The 27,258-nt window shown below is 39.5% G+C and overlaps 7 protein-coding genes across 7 annotated transcripts; 3 read left to right on the forward strand and 4 right to left on the reverse strand.

The window, feature by feature from the left end:
• Nucleotides 1-163: 163 nt before the first annotated feature.
• Nucleotides 164-1,879, reverse strand: LOC101310682. Its single transcript, XM_004295262.1, has 3 exons — nucleotides 1,671-1,879; nucleotides 515-736; nucleotides 164-379 (listed from the first exon to the last, which is right to left on the reverse strand). The coding sequence occupies exons 1-3, from the start codon at nucleotides 1,845-1,847 to the stop codon at nucleotides 164-166; spliced, it is 615 nt and encodes a 204-aa protein (XP_004295310.1). The 5' UTR covers nucleotides 1,848-1,879.
• Nucleotides 1,880-4,419: 2,540 nt separating this feature from the next.
• On the forward strand, nucleotides 4,420-7,296 carry LOC101314347. The gene is made up of 6 exons (XM_004293313.1): nucleotides 4,420-4,934; nucleotides 5,752-5,866; nucleotides 5,992-6,163; nucleotides 6,248-6,441; nucleotides 6,552-6,696; nucleotides 6,867-7,296. Exons 1-5 carry the CDS (start codon nucleotides 4,438-4,440, stop codon nucleotides 6,675-6,677), a joined length of 1,104 nt encoding a protein of 367 aa, XP_004293361.1. The 5' UTR covers nucleotides 4,420-4,437; the 3' UTR covers nucleotides 6,678-6,696; nucleotides 6,867-7,296.
• A 384-nt stretch (nucleotides 7,297-7,680) lies between these two features.
• On the reverse strand, nucleotides 7,681-8,950 carry LOC101310974. Its single transcript, XM_004295263.1, has 5 exons — nucleotides 8,504-8,950; nucleotides 8,303-8,414; nucleotides 8,106-8,187; nucleotides 7,891-7,939; nucleotides 7,681-7,821 (listed from the first exon to the last, which is right to left on the reverse strand). Exons 1-5 carry the CDS (start codon nucleotides 8,948-8,950, stop codon nucleotides 7,681-7,683), a joined length of 831 nt encoding a protein of 276 aa, XP_004295311.1.
• An 825-nt stretch (nucleotides 8,951-9,775) lies between these two features.
• On the forward strand, nucleotides 9,776-12,161 carry LOC101314632 (ER membrane protein complex subunit 3-like). Its single transcript, XM_004293314.1, has 8 exons — nucleotides 9,776-10,021; nucleotides 10,117-10,210; nucleotides 10,611-10,730; nucleotides 10,824-10,872; nucleotides 11,138-11,237; nucleotides 11,356-11,417; nucleotides 11,586-11,644; nucleotides 11,772-12,161. Exons 1-8 carry the CDS (start codon nucleotides 9,870-9,872, stop codon nucleotides 11,874-11,876), a joined length of 741 nt encoding a protein of 246 aa, XP_004293362.1. The 5' UTR covers nucleotides 9,776-9,869; the 3' UTR covers nucleotides 11,877-12,161.
• Nucleotides 12,162-14,654: 2,493 nt separating this feature from the next.
• Nucleotides 14,655-15,920, forward strand: LOC101314919. The gene is made up of 2 exons (XM_004293315.1): nucleotides 14,655-14,816; nucleotides 15,166-15,920. Exons 1-2 carry the CDS (start codon nucleotides 14,802-14,804, stop codon nucleotides 15,679-15,681), a joined length of 531 nt encoding a protein of 176 aa, XP_004293363.1. The 5' UTR covers nucleotides 14,655-14,801; the 3' UTR covers nucleotides 15,682-15,920.
• Nucleotides 15,921-16,664: 744 nt separating this feature from the next.
• On the reverse strand, nucleotides 16,665-22,904 carry LOC101311261 (E3 ubiquitin-protein ligase UPL5-like). Its single transcript, XM_004295264.1, has 4 exons — nucleotides 22,837-22,904; nucleotides 19,719-21,520; nucleotides 18,651-19,240; nucleotides 16,665-17,430 (listed from the first exon to the last, which is right to left on the reverse strand). The coding sequence occupies exons 1-4, from the start codon at nucleotides 22,902-22,904 to the stop codon at nucleotides 17,167-17,169; spliced, it is 2,724 nt and encodes a 907-aa protein (XP_004295312.1). The 3' UTR covers nucleotides 16,665-17,166.
• A 725-nt stretch (nucleotides 22,905-23,629) lies between these two features.
• Nucleotides 23,630-25,772, reverse strand: LOC101315209 (F-box protein CPR30-like). Its single transcript, XM_004293316.1, has 2 exons — nucleotides 24,517-25,772; nucleotides 23,630-24,178 (listed from the first exon to the last, which is right to left on the reverse strand). Exons 1-2 carry the CDS (start codon nucleotides 25,695-25,697, stop codon nucleotides 24,139-24,141), a joined length of 1,221 nt encoding a protein of 406 aa, XP_004293364.1. The 5' UTR covers nucleotides 25,698-25,772; the 3' UTR covers nucleotides 23,630-24,138.
• Nucleotides 25,773-27,258: the final 1,486 nt, after the last annotated feature.

A 27,258-nucleotide genomic window follows, 5' to 3' on the forward strand; every position in this document is an offset into this window, starting at 1 on the left:
CAGAATGCTAGGGACACTGCAAAGATGGCAAATAAAATCTCTACGTTGAGCAATTGCTAGCAGTTCAAACACATTTTTGTACTTCATAGAGATGGCGTAGGATACAAAACTAGTCACCCATTCTCAGTGTGTTGGATGGGATCTCGAACCTGGAACAAAAGTGTCACTCACTTCCCCATTTTCTTATAACACTATCTTTAGCGGAGACACGACTGTATGCTTCTTTCTTTGAGATACTATCAAAATCAGCATGAGCATCTGTCCTCCTTAAGATTTTGTTGGTAACGAAAGTGAAGCTGTTTCTTGCCCCTCGCAAGGCATACAACAGTGGATTGAAGACGACAGCAAGCATCAGCTCTCCTTTCACAACAATTAGATACTGAAAGAATGAAGAACAGAATCATTAGTCACTGCAATAGAGTATATTTACAATATAATGGTACCGGATTGAAGCAACAATAGAATTCAGACCCAAAAAAAAAACAAACAACAGTAGAAAAAAGGAATTTCTTACCATGACCAAAATTCCTAAGACAGCAAGACTTGCTTGTTGTGCTTCTTGCCAGAAATCATCACCGTTGGACCACCCGAAGCGTCTGCCCCACCCAAACCAGCCCCCTCCACCACCACTACTGCCTCCACCCACCTCCTCTCTTTTCTTAATCTCTTTGTCCCATTTCTCAAATTCATCTCTCTTTCCACCCAGGGCACCTTCTAATGCTTTTCGTGCTTGGTCCTGTAACCATAGAAATAGCAGAGTTAAATTCATTCAGGGTAAAGAAACCGGCATCTAAACTGCAATATTACATTCAGAATGGGATGAAATGAGGGACCAAGAGCCAAATTAAGTTCTATTTTCAATACATGTATCTGACATATACTGTTATTAGTCTCAAGGGAGATAAGCCTGTGCGATGTTTATACCCTGAACAAAATGATCGAGGTATACAACAGTCAACACAGCCCCACTAATCATACTTTGAATATCCTACATCAACAGACAAAATCAAAGTAGTTTACTCAATTGGTTTGAATAAGTCTTTCACAAGTTAAGAACTACCGTTTATTGCCTCATCTGCATGTTGTTATGAAGATGGGGTAAAAACACAAAAAGGTTCAGGCATTCCGCGCATGGTACAAGAAAATATGTTACCGGACTAATTTTCCTGTGTGCATTTCGGGTAAAACACTTACAGACTTAAGTTTATACAATTAGTGGTTTACAGATTTCCCAACACATTGAATGCTCAAGCTACAATGAATCCATTCGAAAGGTGTAAGCTCAATTTTCTCAAGCAGCAAAAGAAAAATACAAACTTATGGTATATGCAATTCTCTCCACCTTAAATTTAAACAAGTACGCAAATTCACAAACACATAAGATGCAGATGCCACATAACAGAAGTGGTTCACTTCTGTTACTACCGACTGTCATTGCGACACGGCTAACCGAAATGCTCTAACATTTTATTAACTTCTTAAATAACAGTCAGTGCTAAACCCCAAAACCTTGCCACCACTTCCACTTGGCTAATTGCTCAATTCGAACTTTAATTTTTTCATTTCTGAATAAATGAACAACTTGCAAACCAACCCATTGAAAATTTGAAACTGAGCATAACATAAAAGGCAAAAAACAATGAAAATACATAAACTGAGATTACTAAAACCTCTCTGCGATTGCCTGAGAAAAGGCAAGAGAATCTGCCGTGAGACTTGAGGTTGTGAAGCAGGGACGACCATTCTTGGGCAGCTTCATTTTGGCGGGAGCGAGTTGTGGGGAGGTGACGAGTCGACTGAAATGAGGTTGGGGACGGCAAGCTTAGGTTGATGAGAAGCTGCGCCATTTCTTGTGTCTTTGCATTTCACTCTCCGCTTCAAAGTTTTGAGGGGTACAAATCGGGTTTGGCCCCAACCCGCTTGCCCACCCAGGAAGTTCGGGTTGCCTGTGTTGCGGATGTGTTAGGTTTTTTATTTTTTAATCGAAATCACATGGTTTTCTTAAATACGTTCTCGACTCATAGATTAATTTGTGCTGTGAGATCTTATCATAACGCTTCATCCCCTCTAGCCACCAAGAATAGACACCATAAACGATGTTCAAACATGAGTATAGAGGTTTCACACCTTAGTTCTTACCAACTCGAATGTTTGTGAGGAATTAAACAAGAGAAATCTGTAATCTAAAAAAAACTTCATAGTGTGAAAGTTAACTAAATCTGTACCATAATACCTAACTCTTGCCAAATTGATTTTAGAAGCTATAACACAAAGTTGTGGGCTTGAATCATACTTTGAAGTCATCAAATAACACCATTGAACACAAGTTCAACATTTGCGAACCAACAATAAGTTCAAGTTATTCCATAATGCTTGAGCCATAATAATCTGCCCTTTGGCGCAAAGATTTGATATATCATATTTGTACAAAGATCTTCAGGAGGGCCAAGTTTACAAATTGTAAATGTGTCATCGATTATGTTTTCAATTGTGGATTAATCATTTTCAACTTATTCATAGTGACTAGCCTTGTTACTCGTTACAATCCTCAGGCACTGATACTTGCATTGGCCTTTCACCCTGTCACTTGCGTTCTACGCATCCACAAGTGTCGATAACATTGCTTGTAATGCAATGATGCATTAATCCCGTGCTAAGTTACTAACTCGTATATATTAATACTAAAACCCACTGAAAAGTTGGTAGCTTAAGAATCACACCAAGATAGGTAGGTGACGAGTAGAGTGAAACGAACTAGCCTATAGATTATTGCAATTACTTTCTTGACCTCATTGATCCGGTGACATTGTTCTACACAGCAGTAGCTGACCAACCCTCACCAATCTCTATCCAATCCTTGGTATGTCCGACTCACAACAAGAAACCATGTTTTCCTGACCAAATTTGGTAACACTGTTAACACAGATGCCAAATTTGCATGCGAGAAGAATCCGGTTTTCCGGCCGGGTTGTTATTGTAATTTGCTGAGCTACTGAGGCCACAGTCTAAAGTATCCATTTCTTTTCCCGTTCACCTTTTTATCTTTTATCTTTAATTTGAAAGCGTAAACAAAAGGAATAAAATCACAACTTTACAGCATGAATATTTACCTCTTAACTTTTTGAGGTTGTTACTTGTTATCTAAGGGTTGGATGGATGACAGATAAGATTTTATTTTCTTGATGAAACTGAAAAGTATATACGGATATGATAAAGATGTTAACGAATTTGAATCATGTCCGTTTGAGTTCAAACTCAAATTTAAGTTCGAATCAATTCTATCAAGAAGAGATCAAATTTGATAAAATGACACGACTTATCATTATTTGATATTTTCTTATAAACAAAAGTGATCTTCAACATATTTAATAGCTCATTCAATAAGAGTATCCAGACCAATCAATACCAAAATCATAATCAATAAAAGAAGCCGATAATTTATTCAAATTATAAACGGAGCATATAATATTTATGGATGTTGTGTGGTCCTGTGTATGAGTAAGTAGGTAATTAGGCATAACCTCTAATCACACAAAATAAACATATCTCTCCAATGTAAGTGCCTTTATGGTCGAGCATCAGGTAGGGAACCTCCAACCCGTATTCAATTCACGAACTTGTCAAAATGGCTAGCACTATGTTGTAATCATGTGCCGAGTGATTCAGTTTTGAGCTTAGGATGTGTTATAGTGCGAGCTATGTTGTTACTCTCTTTTGGCGTAAATCACAACAGTAACAAATGTTCGATTTATCATGATAGTGTCAAATGGATGGTATTTATATTCAGTAAGTTTGTATCCCATGAGTTATAGATGCTAACTATTAAACTAGAAAAATTTTAAAAAGAAAACCACCTAGGCGTAGCCGGTGCTATAGTGTGAGACACATTTTATTACTCACTTTTGGCGTAAATCACAATGATAACAGATGTTTAATTTATCTTGATAGTATTAAATGTATGATATTTTAAATTGTGAGTTTCTATACTGTATGTTCGTATCTTGTGAGCTGTCATCCGTTATGAATGTTGAATATTAAATTAAAAAAGTTTGAAAAAGAAAATCATGAAATTCAAAAATCAAATTCCTAATCGGTTTATTCTAAAAAGAAAAATAATCCCTAAAATATGTTCATGCTGACACATCACATATGCAGATGAGATCAAAAAATTTGATATTTACAGATAAGGCTGTGAACCACCATGGCAAGGTTGAAACCATGGATAAAACCACCGGGACAAACCCGTCATTTCAGATTATTATAAACGAAGGATAGAGGTTAAAAGAGACTAGAGAGAGACAGAGAGGAAGAGAGAGATAGAGACAGAGAGAGGTAGAGAGAGAGCAGAGGGGGACTGAGAGAGATAGAGAGAGAGGTGTTTGTTTTTTCGGTTTATTCTGTTTAATATAAGGCGACTGTATATGTGTTAACAGAGAAATGGTGTCGGACCAAGAAATAGCCGAAGGGGTGGAGACTGTGCTCCGTCAACGAGGCCCTAACGACGTCACCTCCGTAAACGGCGTCGTTCAGCAGCTCGAGGCCAAGCTAGGGTTGGACCTTTCCCACAAGGCTGCCTTCATTCGCGACCAGATCAACTTCCTCCTCCGCCCCTACCCCCAACAACAACAACAACAACCCCAACCGCCCCCAAAAGACCATTTTGCCCTCCACCCCAGCCACAACCCTTACCACCCCCATCACCTCCACCCTCAATTCGCTCAGGCACAATTCCTCCCCCAACAATTTCCTTCCCATTTTGCCCTCCACCCCCACTCCCGTCCTCCCCCTCCTCCTGAGGCCTACACCTTCCAGGCGCCGCCGCCTCAGCAGCTTCGCCATCCGGTGGTCCAGCCGCAGCAGCCGGCTCCCAAGTTTGAGGTCGTCTTCCCCGCACAGAATGCCACCGCCGCCGCCCCGGAAACGCCCAAGGACAGGTTTGTCTTTTCAATTTGTACAATTGGAAATCGGAAATGAAACGGTGGTTTTTAGGGTTTTCAATTTGTTCAATTCAATTCACGCCATATAATTCGTTGCGAATTACCAAGATGTGGATTAAATAATTTAAATTGCACAGTTTAATTTTTACCGCAGGGTTTTTACTGGATTTACTAGTCCATGTCCCTGTTCTTGGCTTGTTGTAAATTATAATGCTTTTGTTTGTCTGCTTAAATTGAACCTGATTACATAAGTTTTGAAAATTTGTTTGTAGCAAATGTGGAAATTGACGTATGAAAAGCATTTAAAATTATCTTAAGGGAAAGTTTCAACCTTTCTGCTAGGAAATTGTCATGTTTCATATAATAGTTTCAAAACTGTAACAATAAAGTTTGTCCGGATACTAGAACATGAAGTGATGAAACACCAAATTGTTAAGGGTGAGCCTTTACTTATGGTTGAGGTCTCACTCTGATTCAACCAAGCTCGGCCGTTGTACATTTTCAATTATGAAAAAGCATTTGTCTGAGATTACCATGTTGCTTAACCAGTACCACAATCACTAAAGAGCGTTTTGGTTGCCGAGTCCGTTATTTATCTGTTGACCTGTGCATCAATCTTTGCATAAATATAGAGACTTACCTGTCTCCGATAATTAGTAAATATGCAGCAGCATCCTCTTATTCACGCATAGCTCGAATCTCATCTTGTTGTTTTGTGGTTTTATGTTTTGTTAGGACTCACTGCTTAATTCATATTGTGATTTAGCATTTATTATGTCAATATACGACTTACTGTGCCTCGCATGAATTGCAGTGCCACGAATACTGGAACCAAAAGAAAGGGTGGGGCTGGGGGTTTAAATAAAGTCTGTGGTGTCACACCTGAGCTTCAGGTTATTGTTGGTGAACCAGCCTTGCCAAGGACTGAGGTTGTTACTCCCAAATCTACCAGGATTCTCCATTTATACTGCTTGTCAATTCCGTTGATATGGCCAAGTGTTTTTGTATGAACCTCAATTTGTGTTTGTGTTAACTTATGTGTTACTCATATCAGATTGTGAAGCAGCTCTGGGCGTACATAAGGAAGCACAACCTCCAAGATCCAAGTAATAAGAGAAAGATTATTTGTGATGATGCGTTGCGCGTGGTATTTGAGACTGATTGTACTGACATGTTCAAGATGAATAAGCTGCTGTCCAAGCATATTATAACCCTTGGACCTAAAAGTATGCAAACTTTTTGATCCTTGTAATCATTTTATGTCATGACGTCTCTGCTCAGTTAACATTCTTTATCCTTTATAAATGCAGAGGAGCCACCTCAAGCTAAGCGAGTGAAGTTAGATGTTGAGTCTGCAACTGACACTGATAGTACTCAACCTGGTTCCTCTACTGTTACAATATCTGAAGCACTAGCTAAGTTTCTGGGTTTGGAAGGGAGGGAGATGCTCAAGTCTGAGGCAATTAGACTTGTTTGGGAGTACGTAAAGGCTAACAATTTGGAGGTGGGAATACATTCCTTATGACCTGCTTGGTTTTAAGATTTTCCCTGTTTGTCCTAGATATTCAGAATTCAGAAATGAGACTGATTGTGGCTTTGGTTATATTTCTGTAGGATCCTGTAAATTCTATGGTGATAGTATGTGATCCAAAGCTCCATGAGCTTCTTGGATGCGATAGCATATCTGCTCTGGGGGTCCAAGAGATGTTAGACCGCTATCATTTCATCAAACAGTCATGATTTATGGTAGTCTTGACCGGTTAGTATAGTTCCGTTTGGTTACTTCTTGATATTTTTCTGCTAGTTGTGCTGTTTCATTTGAATTTTAGCGCCTTTGATCAAAGCACCAGTTGTTGTGCTTTTCCCCAAAATGCCTCTTCTGCTTATCTTATGCCTCCAGAGTAAGTAACTCTGTTTGTTTACGTGCAGGGGATGGGACATTTGCCATCTGGTCTCTTCTGATGGTAGAAAAGATAGGGCAGAACCTTTTTTCTTTTTGGCGCTGACGTGGCTAGGAGCCTAGGTGATATGCTGTTTTACATGTATTGGTTGATTATATTTAGAATCCTATGTGCTCTGGTCATGGCAAGATATTTCTTGGTATGTGGCCATTGCCCTGTGTTTAGTTCTTTATAGTGGTCTTCTCCTAACCTCTAAAACTGTCACAGAATGTTAAATGCTCTGTACAGCCTGGAAGGACCTTTGTTTGTAATATGTTGGATAGCAGGAAGTGTTAGTTTTAAGTTTTTAACTGCAACTGGTGTATCTTGTTTCATATGGCAGAAAATACAGGTTTTAACTGCGTTTTGTTTCATTTGCTGTATCGAATAGTAAATATATTTGCAGACAGTTTCTAAGTACTGAAGTTCTTGTTCTTGAAAGGTAAATTTTTTTTCTGGTTAATGGTAAAATGATCGGCCCCAAAATGTGATATGTTAAGCAGGCATGTACTCCCTTACACACCAAGGCTATCCATCTTGCTTTTGGGGTCACCCATACCACAGCATGGCCTAAAAGCGTGTAAAGTCTCCATTTCGTTATTACAGTCCTTGTAGAATGGTGGTTACATTTATCCGATGCTTGGACTTGGCAAACCAAGCACAGTCGATAAGATTTACAAGTTACAACACCATCTCTGATTCTTCCGAGCTTTCTTCACCATTTCCCGGCGACATGGTGGAGGAAGAATTTCAGAACGGTTTCATTACACGAGATTAGTATCTGCAGCTCCTCGAGTAAAGAATTAATGCGCGGTGAGCAAAGAGATTAGAAATGCAGCAGTGATGACAAGGAGGATACTCAATACTGCTTTGCTCGCCCCACCCTTGAACATTGCACTGGAACCCATCTTCTCGGTTAAAGCAGTCATAATTCCTTTCATTCTCTGTAGAAAGCAACAGAAAATAAGAACAAACCTCCTAACTGCAGGAATGGAAAATGCACCAGAACTTACCATTCTGTAAGGAAAATGCAGGAGTGGTTCGATGAACATCTCTGCATTTCTGAAAAGGAAATAAAGAACTCCAAACGTGAGTATGCTGAACAAATTAGTGCAAATTAACCTAGCTAGGTACACTATTCGACTTTGATCGAGTTACATGTTTCATGTTTGTAGTGATTATAGGTGAAAATTGAAATGACACAGATGCAGAGGCAAACTGGACTCACTTTATTACCAGCTTCCCCTTATAGTGGTGGGATATATGGAAGCCGAAACCCTTTCCAAAAGGCGTATGTGTTTTATCCCACTCTGCATATAACTAGCCAAACATATCAGAAAGTTGATGGAACCAGATTTGATCGATCATGAAGAAAAAGGGTTCCATAACTCATCGATGGTCGATGTATTGAGAATAGGGATGTACCTAAGGCCCATTGAAGACCGACCTTCATCCCATCATGGAATGTTGGTTTTATAATAAATTCAATTCCACTTCCTAGGTGTTGGATTAGATTTAGGAGAAAATCCACCACTTTCTGCAACAGAAAGAAATGTAGCAACAAAATAGTGAATGAAACTAACTTTTACTAAAGGATCTATAAGATTAAAATGAATCAACTTTTACCTTCTTCCCTCGAAGGGTTTGGATGATTGGGGATAGGTTGCCTACACACTCGGGTTCATCTGCTACAACCTCCGATAACTCGAGAAGATTTTTATTCTTCATGGCATTGTAAAGTTTCAGCAATTTTTCGAGAGTTCGTGGATCCTGCTTATCTTCTCCACCTTCACCTTCCGGTGAGTTTTTAGCACAGAATAACGGCACCACCAACAACTCTTTGTGCCTTCTTTGAATCAAAGGTTGGCCTGAAAATGGCGGATGAAAATTACCAGAGGCATTATTAGCTTTAATTTTCTTAGAAATTTCATGGATGGTATAGGCAGGATGAACATGTGAAATTTGCATGGTATTTCTGTATATTATGTTATTGGTAATGATTGGGAAGGAAACAAGAGCCATGATCAGTGAATCAAGGTTGTAATATTGCAAGACCTCAATGCCATAAGACATTGCTAAAACAAAAGCTAGCAACATATTTGCAATAGATACCAAACTAGTTGAGTAAAGCAAAGGAATGAATAAAGCAACCTCTTACAGAGGTAGCATAAGTCAAGCATCTTTACCAAAACTTGGGAAGCTCAATGTATCATACCTAGAGGTTATTCTATCCCTACTTTGTTATTGGAGACCAGATTCTTCATCTTTTTCTTCCGAATGTGAAAAACATTATGATGGCTCTCAAGTAATTAAAGTAAGGAAAAAACTTATGTGACAAAATCTGGTCACTTGCAGTGCATGTGACCAATACCAATGAAGAAGTGACACGTGACCAAAAAACAATTAAATATAAATATCAAGTATCTATAACCCCTTGTAATGTCCTTAAAGTCAAACTTAAACTCTTTAACGGGATACGTTTCCCTTTTCTCATTGGTGTTGGTCACTTGCAAGTGACCATACTTGGTCACCAAGTCGAGTCCGTTAAATTATCGAAACTTATTTATCGATATCTACCGAATTGACAATGCCGATTTTATATTATGTGAAGTGACCATACTTGGTCACCAAGTCGAGTCCGTTAAATTATCGAAACTTATTTATCGATATCTACCGAATTGACAATGCCGATTTTATATTATGTGATCAGCTTCGGTTTTGAAAATAAAAAACCAAACTATTGATTCAATTATCACAAAACTGAACCGTTCATGAGTATTTGAAACGGGTCTAACATTTTTTTTTAATCAAAATTTGGGCCATTATACACATTACACAGAGCCCAGCAATTGAAAAATGACGAAAATAGCCTCCGAGTCGTACTTAGCCATTTGCTACATGGACGGCTGAATCATACAAATTTCAATCTGATATTAACAGAGAGGACCGAGACGAACCGAAACTGCGTCGTTTTCAGCTCTGAGCTCCAACAATGGCGGCAGATCTGGTGCTAGACACGGCGATCAGAGACTGGGTTCTGATCCCTCTCTCGGTGGTCATGGTCCTCATCGGAGTCCTCCGTTACTTCGTCTCCAAGCTCATGCGCTCCAACCAAGTCCCCGACGCCAAAATCGTCAAAGAAGGGTCCGTATCCCTAACCCTAACTCAAACACGCTTACATGCTCCTATTCATTACTTGTGTACAGTTTATCTGACTTTGTGAAGTTCAAAATTCTCAGGCAATTGGTTATTAGGGCTCGCAATTTGCGTGCTTCTGCTAATTTCATACCTCCCAAGTCGTTTCGCGCTCGCCGGTTTTACTTCAGCAACGAGGTTTGCTTATGATTCTCACTCTAATTGCATTATCTGCGAATTGTAAATCGAAAAGAATTTTTATAGAATTTTGTAGTGTTGATTTGTTGTTGAGTTGAGCATTATTAGCTTTGTAAATTGACTGATAAGAGATGAATATTACGTGCTTCGTAAACCGAAAACTTGCAGCATGTTAGTGGAAAGGTCAGTTAAGTAACATGTAAAGAGATGCTTTCGTATTGAAAACATGAAATTTTGCTGCGAGAAGCCGGATATGAGACATTGTAATGATTTCTCAGCTATAATTTAGATGCTTTAGCTGTCGACACCTTTAGGGGTTAGTTAAAGAAGGGGATTTTGCTGAAAGTATGTTCCAGTCTTCTAGATTGTTGATGATGGCAAATTGTTGCGATATTGGTAGGAAAATGGTTTGTTATTTGTTCCCAAGGGTCAGGCACAGAATCCACAAGCGCAGATGTTCTCTGATCCCAACATGGCTATGGACATGATGAAGAAAAATTTGTCTATGATCGTACCCCAGGTATTTCAGATTGCATCTCCTGTTATTCTAATTTGGCTTGATGTTCTCAGATATAGGAACTGATACTTTTATGATTAATTTATTGTTGGCCAGACTCTTACATTTGCATGGGTCAACTTTTTCTTCTCTGGATTTGTAGCAGGTTAGTTTCTATACCTCTCTAAGCCAATTTCATGATCTCAATGTAACATGACTACTTTATTCGTGATTCAGTAAACTATATGACTATGTTTCACCTTTTTATACCAGTAGCAGTGCTCTTTCACCTTGGTTTTGCTTACTTTTTCATCTGGTAGCTTGTATTTGCACCAAAGTTTTCTACTGTCTTGTTCTCGAAACTAGTGTAAATATATATCTGTCACAGGCTTAAGTTATCATGTATGAGTGTTTCTTTTGCTTTTATGCAGCCAAAATACCCTTTCCTCTTACTCAGAGGTTCAGGTCGATGTTGCAAAATGGGATTGACTTGAGCACTGTTGATGTCAGCTATGTCAGCAGCCGCTCATGGTACTTACCTAACTCTTGATTATGAAGTTACTTAGTTACTCTCCGCTTATTTGATCTTTCACGTCATGTATGTTTGTTCATCTGACTCTGTCTAATTACTCAAAGTCATGTGTCTCAGGTACTTTCTCAATCTGTTTGGATTGAGAGGCTTGTTCAGTCTCATTCTGGGTGAAGAAAATGGTTAGTACTAACTGCTTCTTTTTGTTTCAAACAAGTTAGTACTAACAAATATGATCACTACATGATGGTATTTTTCATGCTTTACAACTGTATGTCGGGGTCTGATCACACATGTAATTGTAGGAAGTTTATAAGGCTGGTGTACTAACACAGGCTTTTCTTATGCAGCAATGGATGATACTCAGCGTATGATGCAAATGAGTGGGTTCGGCTTTGATCCATCAAAGGTAATAACTTAAAAGTGGTTTTCTGCAACACTTTTAAGGTTAAAGAGATTAACCTAGTAAATGTCTCGGATACCATCAAAACTTCTACTCTGCTTATCTGATTGACCTCTTTTCCTTTATTGATCAGAGTCTGGGTGCTGAGAAGGACAGCCTTGATATAATCCAGCACGATTGGGCCTTACCGAAATTTGAGCATCGTGCTGAAGCTGTATTGAAGAAACTTGTCAGGTAAAGAATGAAACCTAGCAGTTAGCGCTGCTGGGGCGCGCTCAAGTCATCGAGCTCTTCTACCAGCAGTAATGTCAGTTAGTTTGAGCTATGAAAAATATAGCAACATTTTGACAAACATATTGCTCTAGTCTGTAGCTGCTCATAGTCAAATTTATTCTGATTATTCACAACACATTACTGGTTGTAACTTATAATCACTTAAACGTTTCAAAACTTTCAAGATTCTAGTTTGTTTCTACAAATACATGAAGCTTTTTTCTGATCAAGCCCTTTTTATAGTCAAAAGAAAAGCCATTCCTTTAGTTATTATGATTACAGGTTGATATGGACCTTATGATATAACTTTAAAGATTCAGTAGGACAAATGAGATTGAATCAGTCATGGAATTCCAGAGAGGCCGAAACTTCGGAAGCCTTGATCTGAGAGTTCGACATGGTGGACCAGATGAGAAGTGGCCTGCTTAACGGAATCTGCAAAAGAAGTAGAGGCATATGAAAAAGAAAGTTGTTGTTTGCCTAATTAACGCTTTGCCTAATAGTGTTACTATTAGCTATCACTGGATTCCTTTCTTTTAGAATCATGATATAGAGTACGACTACTTGTAGTTGCATTTGCGTATAAGCAAGCTCACTTCCACATCCAGTAGTATTGTTGCTTCTCTAATTGGTAGGGTTAGGTTAGAAATTGAAAGAGAGAAGTCTTTCTTTTCCCCCTGTTAAATCCAATCATAATGATCAATTGAGGACTTGAGGTGTCTAAAGTTGAAAGCTACAAATTGAGGTGGTTTCAGATTTCTATTTTACCACTCTTATTCTATACATTATCACTAGCTATAATTCAACAGACATCATACAAAAAGCGCTTAGATCCCCGTCTTGATTGGGAGAAGCATATGAGATTAGGTGTTGGATTGACAAGTCTTTCATAAAATTATAGTGACATACGATACTGAGATGCACCAATAATTAACTAGTAAAAACCATTATATCAATGATACAAACAAGTTCATGAACTGAGGTAGAAATTTTAAAGGGGAGTAAATTGTGTCATATCAGAATTAAGTAGAACGGAATTTTTACGGTTGTTTTTATAATATTTTTATTAATAACTTTATATATGTCAGTAAGGTTTGAACTCATGACTTCAAAATTGTTAGTTAACCATCTTAACCAATCAAGTTACAGCTCACTGACAACACAATTTTTACGGTTAAACTTTGCCGGGAGATGATGTAATAGTGAAGAAAACCAAAGTATACAAAGTTCCAAACTGGAGCATCTCGACTAGTCGTTTCTCACAGTAGAAACCAATCTGAAATAATAGGAATCGAAGCATCATTTTGGTTTTGGTCACTTCCCTCCAAAATTCGAGTTAATCTCTAGACTGCTACGTAGTACTATATACTACTAGAGATCCACAATATTCCCGAGATGGGAATATATCCATAATGACGAATATGCCCATCTCTTAGTTTAGCAAACGCCAAAATGACAAAGGGTACTACCGGTAATGCAGGGAGTACATGATCAGAGAGATGAGTGTAGTCCAGCAGGGCAGATCAGACGGCTCAGAGTGGGTCCCGAGTCACGAGCGTCCTACCTGGAAAGCATGACGAACATGGCCCAATGGGCCCACCGACCGAGAGGGGGCGGTTCCTAAAGCCAAGCGCAATGGGCTGAAAAAGATGAACACGGCAGCGTTTTGATTTGTTTGGTGTGGGGCCCGAGTGGGGGGAGGCATGGGACGGTAATGATCGTTCATGGTGGAGTGGGTCCCGTTTGTACTAGCATCAGGCACCGTCTAAACTTTGGGACGTTGTTTTCTTTTGCTTGGCTCACGTCCATTGATGTGCCTCGCCCTTTTTGGTTTTGGTTCGCGTATGAAATGAACGAGGATGAAAACATTTTGACTGCAATAGTAAAAAGCTGTCTCCCTCCTTTTAACGATTTAACGAGAGCATCTTCAGTACACGACGTGTATCTTCACATGCATATATGAATGGACATGATTAAATAAAATAATATAGAAACATGGTGATCAAACATATAAATTGTTATGAACGGTTAAGATTACGTGTGTAAATACACGTCGTGCATACAAGAATTTTCACCTTTTAACTCATAAACAATGCCATCAACCTTGCACCCTTTTTGTTTTATTGATTTTCTTTTTAAATAACTAAATGTTCGCAATTGGCATTAATTGAGGTCTAAAATGTTTATTAATTTATATCTGGCGTGCAGAATTGAATTTAATAATCCAGCATTGAGTAGTCTCTTTTGGCAATGTGAGAGTGGGTTCTATGATGTTTTACTTTGTAAAAGCTATTTTGATGTTTAATTCAATTTGAGCTAGTTAATTATAGGGCATCCTACTAATTATTAACACACAATTTAGTGTGAAAAACAAATGGAAGCACAAGAACATGAATGCATGATAGTCAGCCACCTAGAAGCCCTACTGAACAAAACACAGGAAAACCCACTCAAAAGAAAGATATGAATCATATGATGCTGATATATAAGAAAATGGCCTCCACCATTTGCTATTCCAATTCATTCATCTACATTACAGTAGCTATTTCTATTAGAAAAGAGTGTACCTCCATCTAAATAAACTTTCATTTCTTTAAAAAACAACAAACCAAAATACATTTACAACTAGACAAGCTAATGTCCCTTTTAATCTTGTGTCAGTGACATGAGGTGTCAAATAGCAAATTGCAATAGCAAAAAGATTCTTCTCCAAGTGCTCACACTCTCTCTTCCATACTTTGCTGTTAGACTGAGGCTCTCTCACAGCTATATATACCTCTCACATTGATCATTTCCTTCACTCACTACAAACTAAGCACACTCTTCACTCTTCAAGCTCATCTCTTCTCTCTCTCTTTTCTGTTAATTTTCACCACCCTTTGCTTCAGAAATGGCCGGCGTTGAGGTAACTTGAGCTATATATACTGTATGGTCTTTCTCGTGATCTTTCTGGTTCATTTCGATAATATAACTCATCTGCATTTAGGTTGTGATACTTCATCCAACATAACTTGTGATCTAAGCATCAAGGGATCTTCTTTGCAGTTTTCATGTTGTTATTGGTTCTGAGTTTTCTGATTTAAGGAAATAAAATCTGTACTGGTTTTCTTAACAAAGCTTTGGAAATCTATTCATATGTGGGACTGCGGAAACATAACATTGTATGTTTAAATAGTAATAGTACTTAGCTTCTTTAACATCAGTAAAAATGATTGATGATCTGATTGAACTAAACTCGATCTTTGTTGATCAAGGTTGCACCAGCAGCAACATTTCCAGACACTGAAACAAAGCCAGTCGAGGTGACCATGATCGAAGAACCAGTGGCTGCACCACCTGCACCGGAGACTGAGACCACCGAAGAACCAAAAGAAACAACACCACCACCACCACCAGAAGTAGAAGCAGAGGTAGAGGTAGAGCAACCAGCTGCTGCTCCCGAAGCCGAAGCCGAAGCCGAAGCAGAAGCAGAAGCTCCAGTTGCACCAGTTGAAGTTGAGACCAAGGAGGTGGCAATAGAGGAACTTAAGGCCGATGCCGAGGAGGTGGCAGCAGAACCAGAAGCAGAGAAGCCAGTGGAAGAAGAGGCTCAAGAGGTTAAAGCCGAAGAGCCTGCTGCTGCTGTTCCTGAGGAGACCACTGAGGCTGCTGAGGAGCCAGTGGCGGCTCCCGTAGTCGAGGAGGAAGTAGAGAAACCAGTTGAAGCAGCGAAGGAGGCACCTGAGGTTGTTGCCACAGAAGAAGTTCCGGTTGAGAAGGCTGAGGAGTAAATGATCGTAAACTTTGTGGTTTCTAGTCAAAGTTGGTCAGCATTTTAGTTGCATATCTATTTTGGAATCGAATGGCTTTATGTTAATGGATTCAGAATGATAGGGTGGAGAGGATGATGCATATGTTATGAATTATGATGAGGTGAGAGTGAGATGGTGTAGTGAATTGGTAATTGGTATGGTGTGATGAGTTGTGATTTCTCTTAGTTTTGAATAATATTATTATTGGTTTTATGCTTTATAATTTTGGTAAACATTCTCTTTTGGTACAAGACATTGTTCATTCTCTCGATCTTATTGGCAGTATTCCTTCCATTTATTTTCTTCTGGACAATTTAATCAACAACTTTGCGAACATGCAAAGCACAGGATCTCAACAAAAGAACTGAATTCGAAGAACTGAATCATATTATACAGCAAGTCATACTAGATGAAAAATATGTTGTGATCAAAATTTACAAAGACTATGAAACAAAATCTTGAATACAATTCAAGAGGGTACGTTAAATTGGAAAGGAAGCCTCCAAATGAAAACAACGAATCCGTATATCTCAGCTTCTTGAACATGACCAAGGTGGCCACGAAGTTGGTTTCATAGGAACATGTCTTGGATCAATGCCCTCACAAAAGGCCGAGAGTAACAAGTTTTTATGTTTAGTAGTTTAGTAAAACTGTCATTTTTGAAAAAAAGGTCATAAAACTGGGTTTTACATAACCTATCAGAATTGCAGGACGAACCCAAATGAAAAACCAGAATTCCTGTAAAATAGATGATGATAATATAATCATATCAGATATTACATGCAAACCCCTGTAAAAGGGATGAATCTGGGTTTCGGGTGGCCTGGGATCTTCAGCTTTCTAAGCTCACATATATACAATATGATGAAAATGATTAAAGGCCTAATTCGATGATGATTTTGTTCAGATAAAGAAAAAGTGGCCTGTTATAAACTAATAACAAATGAAAGTGGATTTTGCTGGACCCTAAGCACAGATCACATACATCAGATGTTCACATACGCATTACAGCATGACACAAGTTTCTTACAAAGATAATTCATAAATTCATAGCCAGACTACAAAGTACACCAATCAATTATAACAGAAATAATTTACCATAACAGGGCATAGAAGGTGTAAATCTTTGTAAAGACTTGCATGTCATTGCATGTTCTATCTGTGCTAGTTAAATGTCATGAAAACCACCATCCGCTAAGCAGAGAAAACTTCTTATTTCTCGCCTCCTGATTTATTTATACTATACCCCTCCTATATAAACAGTTGACAAAAAGAGCAATGACATGGCAAACCTTCAAGCAAAGAAAAACACAACTAAGCACCATCTGACAAAATAGTCCACTGAGAAAATGAAACCATGAAAGTATCCTATATTCTGTACAACCTGAATGCGAGTTTTTCTTATGTGCTGTCAAAATCCCCCCTTTGTACCCCCCCCCTAAAATGCAGATAGCAACTAATTTATTACCATGTCCCAAAGCTGCTGCCAACATGTTCTTGGGTGATGATGTTGAGGCGACCTCTCATGACAGACATAGATGGATAAGGTGGGAAGCACAGCCGGTAAAAGCATGTATGAGATGAAGGCAGTCGACTAGGAGGCTCTGAGGACTTGTAGATGTACAGCCGTGAAGCCAAACCACGGAACCCCTCAACCGGAAGGTACTTCACAGACGTCCAAAAGAAGAGAAGAACTTTTCTCTGCTCTGCAGACATTTCCCCGACAATCTGCAGAATTCAGAAACATAATTTAATCATAACAGCAAAGTAGAGACAACTGACACCTAAAGGAGTTAAATTTGCATTCCAATCAGCTGATAGTAGAACAGAGCACCCAACTAATGCCACCAGAGTAAATCACTTCATTGACTCAGTCCTGAGCTCAAAGCTTAGAAAAATAAAGTTACTTTTGGCTTTGCTTTTGCTCATATTAACCCTTTGCCTTGCAGGATGAATTCAGGGAAGAGACATATAGTTGTCTGGCAAGATAAGGCTTGAAGGTGAAGAATTGATGCTAAACATGATTTTCATCATGCTGGCTACATAAACACATACATACTTAAAAAATAAACCATCACTCTTCTTCATCAACAAAGTGTATTCATCCTTGTTTATGCCGCATGTATTTAAATAAAAAATACAGAAGATACCATTTCGGTTTCATTTGGAAGGAAAGATTTAAGACCTAGGCATTTTCGTAATGTTTATGGTTAAAATGCCTGAATGTGTGAAGTTCACAATTAATAAAAGTTGATATATTTATATGAACAAATAGAAATGCATGGAATTAAATAGTCCATTGTAAGTAGCCATTTCATACTCGTAACAGTATATCCTATATAGTCATCTGAAATCCAATCAAATAGCTTGCATATTTAAATTCGCTTTCAAATCAATAAAAGCTTATTCTCACAATACAGAACCATTATTTTAAATCCTTCTACCCAAATGGAGCCTAGCATTATGATTTGTATAAACTTCCTCCATTTGAAGAGTGCAGCGTCTGAATCCTAGGACACAGGTTGCGCACCACAAATGTCTACCGGGGTTCTGTAAATATAAAGATGCTAATAGGACTTGGTTTTAAAGAAACCCAATTGCATTGTTCTTGGTTGAAATAATAGAGCTTAAGGATTGGGCAAAAATTATATATAGTTCTTTACTGTTTAATTTTCACAAAAAAAAAAACACCCTAGTCAAAAAAATGGAGCTTAAGAATTGGGCAAATATTATAAATAGTTCTTCACTGTTTGATTTTCACACCCACAAAAAAAAAAAAAAAAAAAAAAAACCTACCCACCCAATGCAAACAATCAGATGGTAAAAGAAGGAAGCCAACCTTATTTGTGCTTTAATCATACAAGTACTTAACAAAACTGAAAGAAGAAGGAAATACCAAGGCAAGCAGTCATGTTTATAAGACCAGAAGCCATAGAGTATATATATACCTTCCAGAACCAATATATTTGAGGATCAGTCTCTTTGTAGCCATTGTACTCGGTATGTGCCTTCCAATCTTCAACACTAACAGCACTTTCGCTTCCATGTAGCATCCAATCAAGATCTTCTAGCTCTAAACTTCGGAAAAAGAAAGTCTGGAACACTGAGTTGGAGAGAATATCACCAAAACCTTTTGCAAAATGCTTCACTTGTTCAGTAATAGATATGACAAACCGATGCTTGATAAGAAGATTAACATATTCCTCCCTGTTCTTGCTGGTTACAACAATGTTTCTCCCACCAGCGCGAAGCTCCACAGTTTTCCTGCATCCCAATTCCTCCACTTCTCTAACAAACGTCAATCCTAAAGCATCTGAATCAATAAAGTCGGGATCCATTTCCAGAATCTGCTTGCAACTATTATACAAGAAAGGATCAGCATCCCGTATGTCTTCCAAAGATGGTAAAGTTCCAGCCAACTGTTGGAAAAAAATACGATCAAAGACTATGCCCACTTGCACTTTATGCATTAAAGCTAAAGCAATAACCCGGCCAGCAAAGGTGAAATACTCAAGGTGCAGAGGATCCACCTTAGATGCTGCAAACAGAAAAAACACATCAACTGAAACTAATTCTTATTTGAAAAAAGGTCTTTCTACAGATGATCTATGTCATAAACTGCATTAATGCACATAGAATACAGATTAAAATCAAGAAAGGCACAGAGGCCTTAGGTAATGATCGCATATTAGTCATTGAAAGAAATAGAGCATCATCTACACACACAATAACATACGAGGATATTTACTGTTTTTGATAGTTCTATAACCTAAGCTTGCTGTGATATTACTGGTGCCTGACTCTATTAACTTATATATACTCTGCAGTTGAATTCATAGGCCAAACACTTGGTCCCAGACACTCAATATCATCACAACCATGTAGAAACAAAAGATACACATGGTTTAGCAAAATGTTTGGGTTTGAAATGAAATTAGTACAGTTTCATCAAACAGAAAAAATCAAAAATGTATATGTTACTCAACAACATGCATTAAAGGACATACGAAGCACACCTGGATTAGGATAGAATCGTCTCCGGTCATTAGGGCATGCCACAAAGAGTGCATTTTGTGGATTAAATATCTCCTGGCATACCAAAAAGAACCATTCCCGCAGTACACCTGGACCTGTAGCTTCCTCATTTTTGAATTCCATAAATAATCCAGCATGCAGTGAATCAGGATCTGCACGTCCTATGTATTCAAATGATTCTGACAATAACTGAGACCTATCAATCAGCATCTCATGTAACTCCTCATAGTCTTCTTTAACATCAGGGAACATCATCATCGCCAAATGCCTTCGAGACTCGAAATCAAGTACATCTTTGTGCTCGAGAAGCCACTGATGATCGTCACTTCGCTTAGCATATTTCACAACTAGTGCACATATCGCAGTCTTTCTAAGCCTCAGAGTCGTCCAAAATTGTTCTTCCCCACCCTGATAGAGTTTACAAATCCCATGTAGTTCCTTCAAAACAGCAAGATACTGAGACCATCTGGTATGAACAATATCACTGTCCCCCTTTGCTTTCCCAGCCAAGTACTCTACCACTTTGGTAAGGCACTCAGCCATTCTATTCAGCAAATCAGTAAGTATATTACGAAGAAGCTCAATCTCTTCCCCAAAAACTGGGTGCTTAGCAGCCTGTTCTTTCGAGGATGCACAAATGGGACCCTTACGATACACTTCTTTGGAAATTGCAGTTCGCACGGGGAGCAAGAAAGCCTTGAAATCACGTACATCATCATCCAACAACGGCCTAAGATTCCCAGGCGACTCCATACTCAGCACCAAATCCTTAGACAAACTAATGGCCACCTCCCTGAGAAACGGGTAAATCTCCTTCAACCTAACATACTGATCAACACACTCCGACTCCTGCAAACCCCCGGCATTCTCCCAAAACGAACCTAGAGCACTCCTGCACAAGATGTACAGAGGGTCCTCCACCCCTACTCTTCTAAGGAACTTACAGAACTCTAACACTATCGGTGAGCAGTGAATATGCAAGTTTTTGGGCAACAATGTAGGATACGAGTTCAGGAAATACTTAATGGACTCTTCAGCAATGTCTTTGTTACCTGCAACAGGCGAATTGTAGAGCATGAACAATGACAATGGCGCCGAGGACGGTATGAACACCCGCATATGGCTAACTCCAGACTCATCCGTCTTCTCCTTCTGAGCCATTGTCAAGTACTGGCTGAGGCGGTTCTTGATGTACTTCAACGGCTCGTGCACCTTTTCGCTGCGGCAGAGCCGAAAGGCAACCGAGACCAGGTCCTCCAGGACCTGCCAGGCCTGGGGATGGTGAGTGCTCCGGAGGCGGCCGACGAGCTGCAAGCTGCAGTCGTTTTGGATTGAGCACTGCGCCAGGGACTGTTCCAACTGCAGCTGCTTCCCTCTGTAAATTAGCCTCTGCTCCGTCACCGGAATGCGGGTGATCGCTTCAATGCGCTCGTGGAGAGCCTGCACGGAGTCGTGCGCGTGTGCCTGGAACACCAGAGTGTTGCCGCCGGAGATCGTTTTGATGAAGAATTGGAGCATCGGCCGGGACCGAGTCAACTCGTGGCGAGTGGACTCGGCGGGCGAGGCGGCGCCCGATCGGACGTCGGGGACTCGCGAGGAATTGGAATTGAGGTGGGAGGACTGAGGCTGCGTCGCCCCCGCCGCGGCGCCGTTGGAGGACGAATCGACGGCGTTGGGCTCGTCCTTCCTCATTCTGACGTGGACTAGGTCAGAGACGACGGCGTCGTCCTCGTCGTCTGAGTACGTCGGGCCGCCATAGTCGTCCAGCTTTCTCTTGGACGACAGACGCGCAGCGGTGGCCACCACCGTCGCGCTGTCGCTGCCGCTGCCGCGCTGGCAATCGACGACGGGGCTGTTGCCGGACATTTACAGGTGGGCCCCACCCGCCAACCGGTTCTTGGTTCTCTCAATTTCTCTCTCTCTTTCTCTCCCTCAATCTCAGAATGAAATCACAGCTCCAAGAATCGATCAACGGGAAAACGGAATTGGAGCGGCGGAGGTGGAATTCGGTGGTGATCGGGAAGTGGTCGTCGTCTCACGTCTGGGCTTCAGAGCCGTCATCTACAAAGAGGAGAGAGGACTACTGTAATCCCACGCTATTATAATGATGATGGTGTGTATTTCGCATCCTTTCCTTTTTATATTTTTCGGTTAATTTTTTAACCTTCCCGAGAGGGTTTGATGCTCACTCTAATTACCGAACTACCCTTCTTCTTCTGACCGGATAAAAACAAAAACCAAACTGTCCCCTACTTCTGCTTCTGCCCTTGGTATGGCGGGGGTTAGCTGCGGAGGGACTCACCGGAGTTTCCCTCTTTCGCCACGCTCAACGGCTATGATCGATTCATCAGCACCTCCAATTCTATAGCCAAAATAGTTTTGGAACTGTCTTAATTAAATATTTCCTTATTAACAATATCCTTTTTTTCACATCTTTGATAACACACATAAAACCGTCGAGATATATTGCTTTGTAAAAAAATAATTCTATGAAATTCGTAACATTCTTGACTTGCTCCATAATATGTGTTTTTTGTTGATTGTAAATCTTGTAATTCGTCAATGCGCTAAAAGTTAATTGTATATAGATTCGTTTGGCTAAAGTTTTTGTCCGAACGGGACTATGGGTTGCTAGGAAAACCGAGGCTTGTGCGTGAAAGGTTTTCAATCACAATGAGTGTTTGATTAGATAGATATGATCGAAAGCGAACTTATATTACTTAGAAGAGAGTTGTTATCAACACTTCGCAACATTATCGACACGAAAAACATGAAACATTGCGATTTTGTTATTATAGTGTCACACTGATGCAACATATAGGGCATTGCAAATTATAAGAGCTTTGCATCAGTTGAAGGTTCACAGATATATCGGCATGAATCCACATTTATATCTGACGCTTCGGGCCACAGTAGAAATTCACCACGCCTGGCCTGCTCCATTATTCATGTTTACGGGACGATAACTTTACCTGAACTCTGAAAAGATATGGGGCCAAAGGCCTTGATTGAATACAAAAGGCTGGAATAAAGGAGACGTGAAAACTGATCTGTAAAGCAGACGTGAAGTTTTAACTTCTATCCCTCTTCTTGTTAATGGACCTATTTCTTCGTTGCTGCTTCACTGTCTTTTTCTCTGCACTTGCTCTTCCTTTTCCAATTTCCATGCCTTTTCTATAACTCTCCAAATGCATTTGCTGGGAACTGCACCAAAACTTGGACTACCAGTAAAAGAAAGCCAGTCTAATCCTTTCCATGACTTGGATCGTAGGCTGTCAAGGCTGGAGTAGAATATTATTTCAGTGGAAACTAAATATGAGATCATGGTGATATTGTATTTCAAAAATGGCTTTATTTAGCCTCAAAGGGGCAAAGGATTCTCAATCTGACCGAAGCATTTCAAATAAGATTGGCAACTAGATGACTTGAGAAAACCAGCTACTGAATAGTAAGTGAATTTAAAAACAAAAAACAAAAAACAAAAAACAAAAAAAAACTCATCTTAGACTAGTTTGGTACAGCTTTACTAAAAAAAAATCAGTTTCTATCTAAATTTTTAGATTTTATAATGTTTGGTAAATGAAAGATAAACAGCTTTTTAAAAAAATTACAAGTCACTGACAACAGCTTTTAGAAGCAACCTAAAAATTACTTTTAAAAACAGCTATCACTAAAAACACTGGAAATTAATAAATTTTATCTTGACAGCACTTTTAAAACTAATATTTACCAAACACAACTTTTTTAATTCACAACTGATTATTTTTGAAGTACAGCAGCAACAGTTTTTTTTTTTAAAGTCGCAGTAATACCAAACTAGCCCTTAAAGAGAGAGGCATGTATTTCATTCAACAAGATCTACGTACATAAGTCAAATCTTTATGTTGATAGTATCGTATGCTTGTCCGCATGTTTCCAAAAACTGTTTTAGGTTATGAGAACAAGCTATGACTATAGAACTCTGCAGATAGAAGGTTGAAGCTCATGTATACAACTTTGAAATAGCGGATATCATTACATTCAAAATGTATTCTATAAAATTCCAGAGCAGAAACTACATCTACGAAAGGGGAGAGCATACCAGTCATGTTATCTTACAGAAGGTACCCTTCTTTATTCTTGGTTAGCTAGCTGTGGTATATGGAAGAAATGTACACCTGGTATGGTTACGATCAGACTAAACTTCCAGTTCCAAGTCTTCTGAGGTATTATGCTCTAGTTTTAGCTCACTCTGATGATCAATACAAGTATGATCCTGATCTTTATCTTCAGTGCAGATACAAACTGTGACAGTAGATGCACAATATTGCAGCTAATCAGCTCATGGTAGCGTTCTCGACTCTGTTTACCTTTCCTGATCTTCTCCACATGTTATTCTCATGATTTTCTGTTGAGTGTTGCCTATAGCACCAATTTGAAGCCTTCAGCCAGGAAATCATCCCTGATATATTCAAGGACCAACTCATGAGTTACTGAATAACAATTCACTTGCAGCCAAATAAGTGATATTTACAAGATCACATTAACATGTGTTTTGAATTGAATAATGTGACTCGAGAGGTACTGACTAACAATTCACATCATAGTGAATACAACAACATTGCAGCCAAACAAGTGACATTTACAAGATCACATTAATATGTATTTTGAATTAAGCAAGAAAGTAACCACTAGGAAAACAGATACTCTGTAATGTTAGCAATGAATCGAAATATATGCCTTACAATTCTGCACAGTGCACACACACTCGTGTATATAAATAAAAAACAAGCCACTGACCTTTTCTTATTCTTCTTTCCTTCTTTTTCCTTATCCTCTCGTTTACTAGGATCTACTGAAACAAGGGTTTCCGCACAAACTGTGGCCTCAAATAAATCTGGCAAACCACGAATCTTGACACTCTTCACCATCTGACTCTCCAAGTCAAACCAAACAAGATCTTCATGATTCTGTTCCAGCAAAACTTGGCGGCCATTCTTTGAATAAACCAGAGGCCTAATACTCTTGGGCCTTCTAACCCCTTGAACCTGCTTCACAGTAAACAACTTACACCAAGACTCCTTAACCCCATATTGTTTCATACTCCAAACATCAACACCCACACCTTCATATTTCGCTACAATGCAAAGCCATCCTTCCAAATACCCCACATCAATCTGACACTTCCTGTCCATCTCCGGCATCGGCACCTCCCCAAATTTCTCCTTCACCAAATCAAATCCAGCAACCATCTCGGTTGCGGGTCGATCCATTTCCGGCTCCGGAGCCCGTGTCACCACCCAATGCACGCATCCACTCGCGAGAATCCCCATTTTCCGGGTGTAACACAACACATACGGCATGTTATCCATCCTTCTCCACTCGTTCAATCTCAGGCTATAAACCTTCACCTCACCCTCAAACGAGGCAGAGTCCCATCCGATAAACTGCGAAATCCTGACCAGTTTATAGTCGTCATGAACGGCGTCGTATCCCAATCCGTAAACCCTAGCGCCACACAGGCACATCCCTTTGTCCCTCTTCCGATCCGACGGCAGAGAAGGCAGAATCCGGTACTTCCTAATCCAGGGGCTCCACAGCGCGATGTCCTCCGCCACGTTGCAGATGCACAGCAGCCCGTTGCAGGACCCCAGGACCCTGATCCGGTTGCTGTAACACATGAGCGGGTGCGTGAGCTCGACGGCGTCGTTTAGCGAATCGAAATCGACGCAGTAGAGGTCGGACTCTTTGCGGAGGATGAGGTTGAGATTGGATTTGGTGTGGGTGGAATGGAGGAGGTGGAGGTTTCGGAAGTAGGAGCTGTCGATTAGGGAGCGCCATGGCTTGGCGACGGACCTGAAATAGAGGAGGCGGCCGACGCGGAGGCGGGAGAGGATGTTGATGATGACCTCCGGCGGGAGCTCGGCGAGGAATGCTTGTATTTGGCGGTGCTCTGCGTCTTCTTCGTCTGCAGATTTCATTTCTTATTTGTTGGAGTTTTGTGAGAGTTAGGTTTCTTTTTTCATGGGCCGAGTGTAGTTGTTCTGGTTGCAGGTGGGGAAAGCGTATCATTTGAGTGGACAAAAGTGAAAGTGCAAGGATGAGGATGCCCACTCGGGGTTGGGTACAGTACGGAAATACCCTTTCGATGGTCGATGGTGTAACGGGTTGTTATATTGCCACTCCATATATTTCTTCATCCAGTTCCTTTATATAGAAGAATAGACAGGATCACCCTTCGTTGAGTTGGATTTTCCTGTTTATCTATCGATCAAAGGCGTGTGAGCTAGTGATACATAACAACATGCTTACCTTTTGGCCTCGTTTGGTTCACGTAAATGAAAATAGTTTGTTTGTCTTTCCCACGGGAAAAGAAAGACAAAGAAAATAAAATTTCTCGATGATTTTCCGCTTCAATATTTGGTCACATAATGAAAATTATCCGAAAAGTTGTTAATTAAAATAACAAAATAATATATTGTGAGTAATAAATGTAAGAAAATGAGATGGGAAAGTGGTTCCTATGGATTTTGGAAAGAACAACTTTCCCTCACATTTTTTCAACCTTCAAAAAAATATTTCATTTCTTTTAGCATTCCCAAACGCAAGAAAAATGAACGACTTTCTTTTCCTGATGATTACTTTCCACGAACCAAATGAGGCCTTTAAGTTTTTTGACTTAAGAACACAACATGTTAAGAGATTACCGATTCTCATGTATATTGAGCTAAGTTAATTTTTTTACTTATAATATGGTACTTCTAGGCTTCATTTATGGTGTTCAAAAATTTCTTTATCGTTTCAAACAGAAAGTATTCGATTCAATTGAAGTCATTTTAAAATTCTTTAAACCATAAACTTTATCTTTAAAGTCTTTATATTTATCCTCAAGCCTCTCACCATATTAGAGAAAAAAGAGATATACAACGTTAAAAACATGAATCCCAAAGTGAATTAAACAAAAGTACTATAACATACAGTTTTAGTTTTACTGTTGTGTCGTCTCTCATAAAAATTTGTAAAAATTACTATGACATATAAATCAAGAGTTACAATAGAGTAAATGAGTTAGCTATAAAAGACGTTGCACTAAAATAAAATAGAATGAACATGAGTAACAAAATCACCTTTGATCTAATATAAATATCCCACGAAATCCAAATACCAAGTGGGGTTATTATAGTATCTCACCAAGGAAAGCTACAAAGCGAAAAAACGCGGTAATAGTTAAAAGTAGCTGGGGGTTGATTTGGCAGTTGCGTCAATGCGAGAGTGCGTGGCGGCAAATTCAGTAGTGGAAATAACAATTACATAAGAAAGTAAAGGGGTAGTTCCGACTTTTGGGGAATTGAGACCTTTGTTCGTTGGGAAGTGGGAGCCACGTGATGCTTTCATCCACTGAAGATAGACCAGGGCGTTAGCTAACGTGGGCCTCCAAATGAGCAACACCACAACACTCAAATTTTCTTGATTAGGACTATAACACACAAATTTAGCCACTTTACAAACTCTTTCCTTAAACCAAAAACAAAAAACAAAAAA

Source organism: Fragaria vesca, linkage group LG3 (assembly GCF_000184155.1).
Source record: "Fragaria vesca subsp. vesca linkage group LG3, FraVesHawaii_1.0, whole genome shotgun sequence".
NCBI lineage: Eukaryota > Viridiplantae > Streptophyta > Magnoliopsida > Rosales > Rosaceae > Fragaria > Fragaria vesca.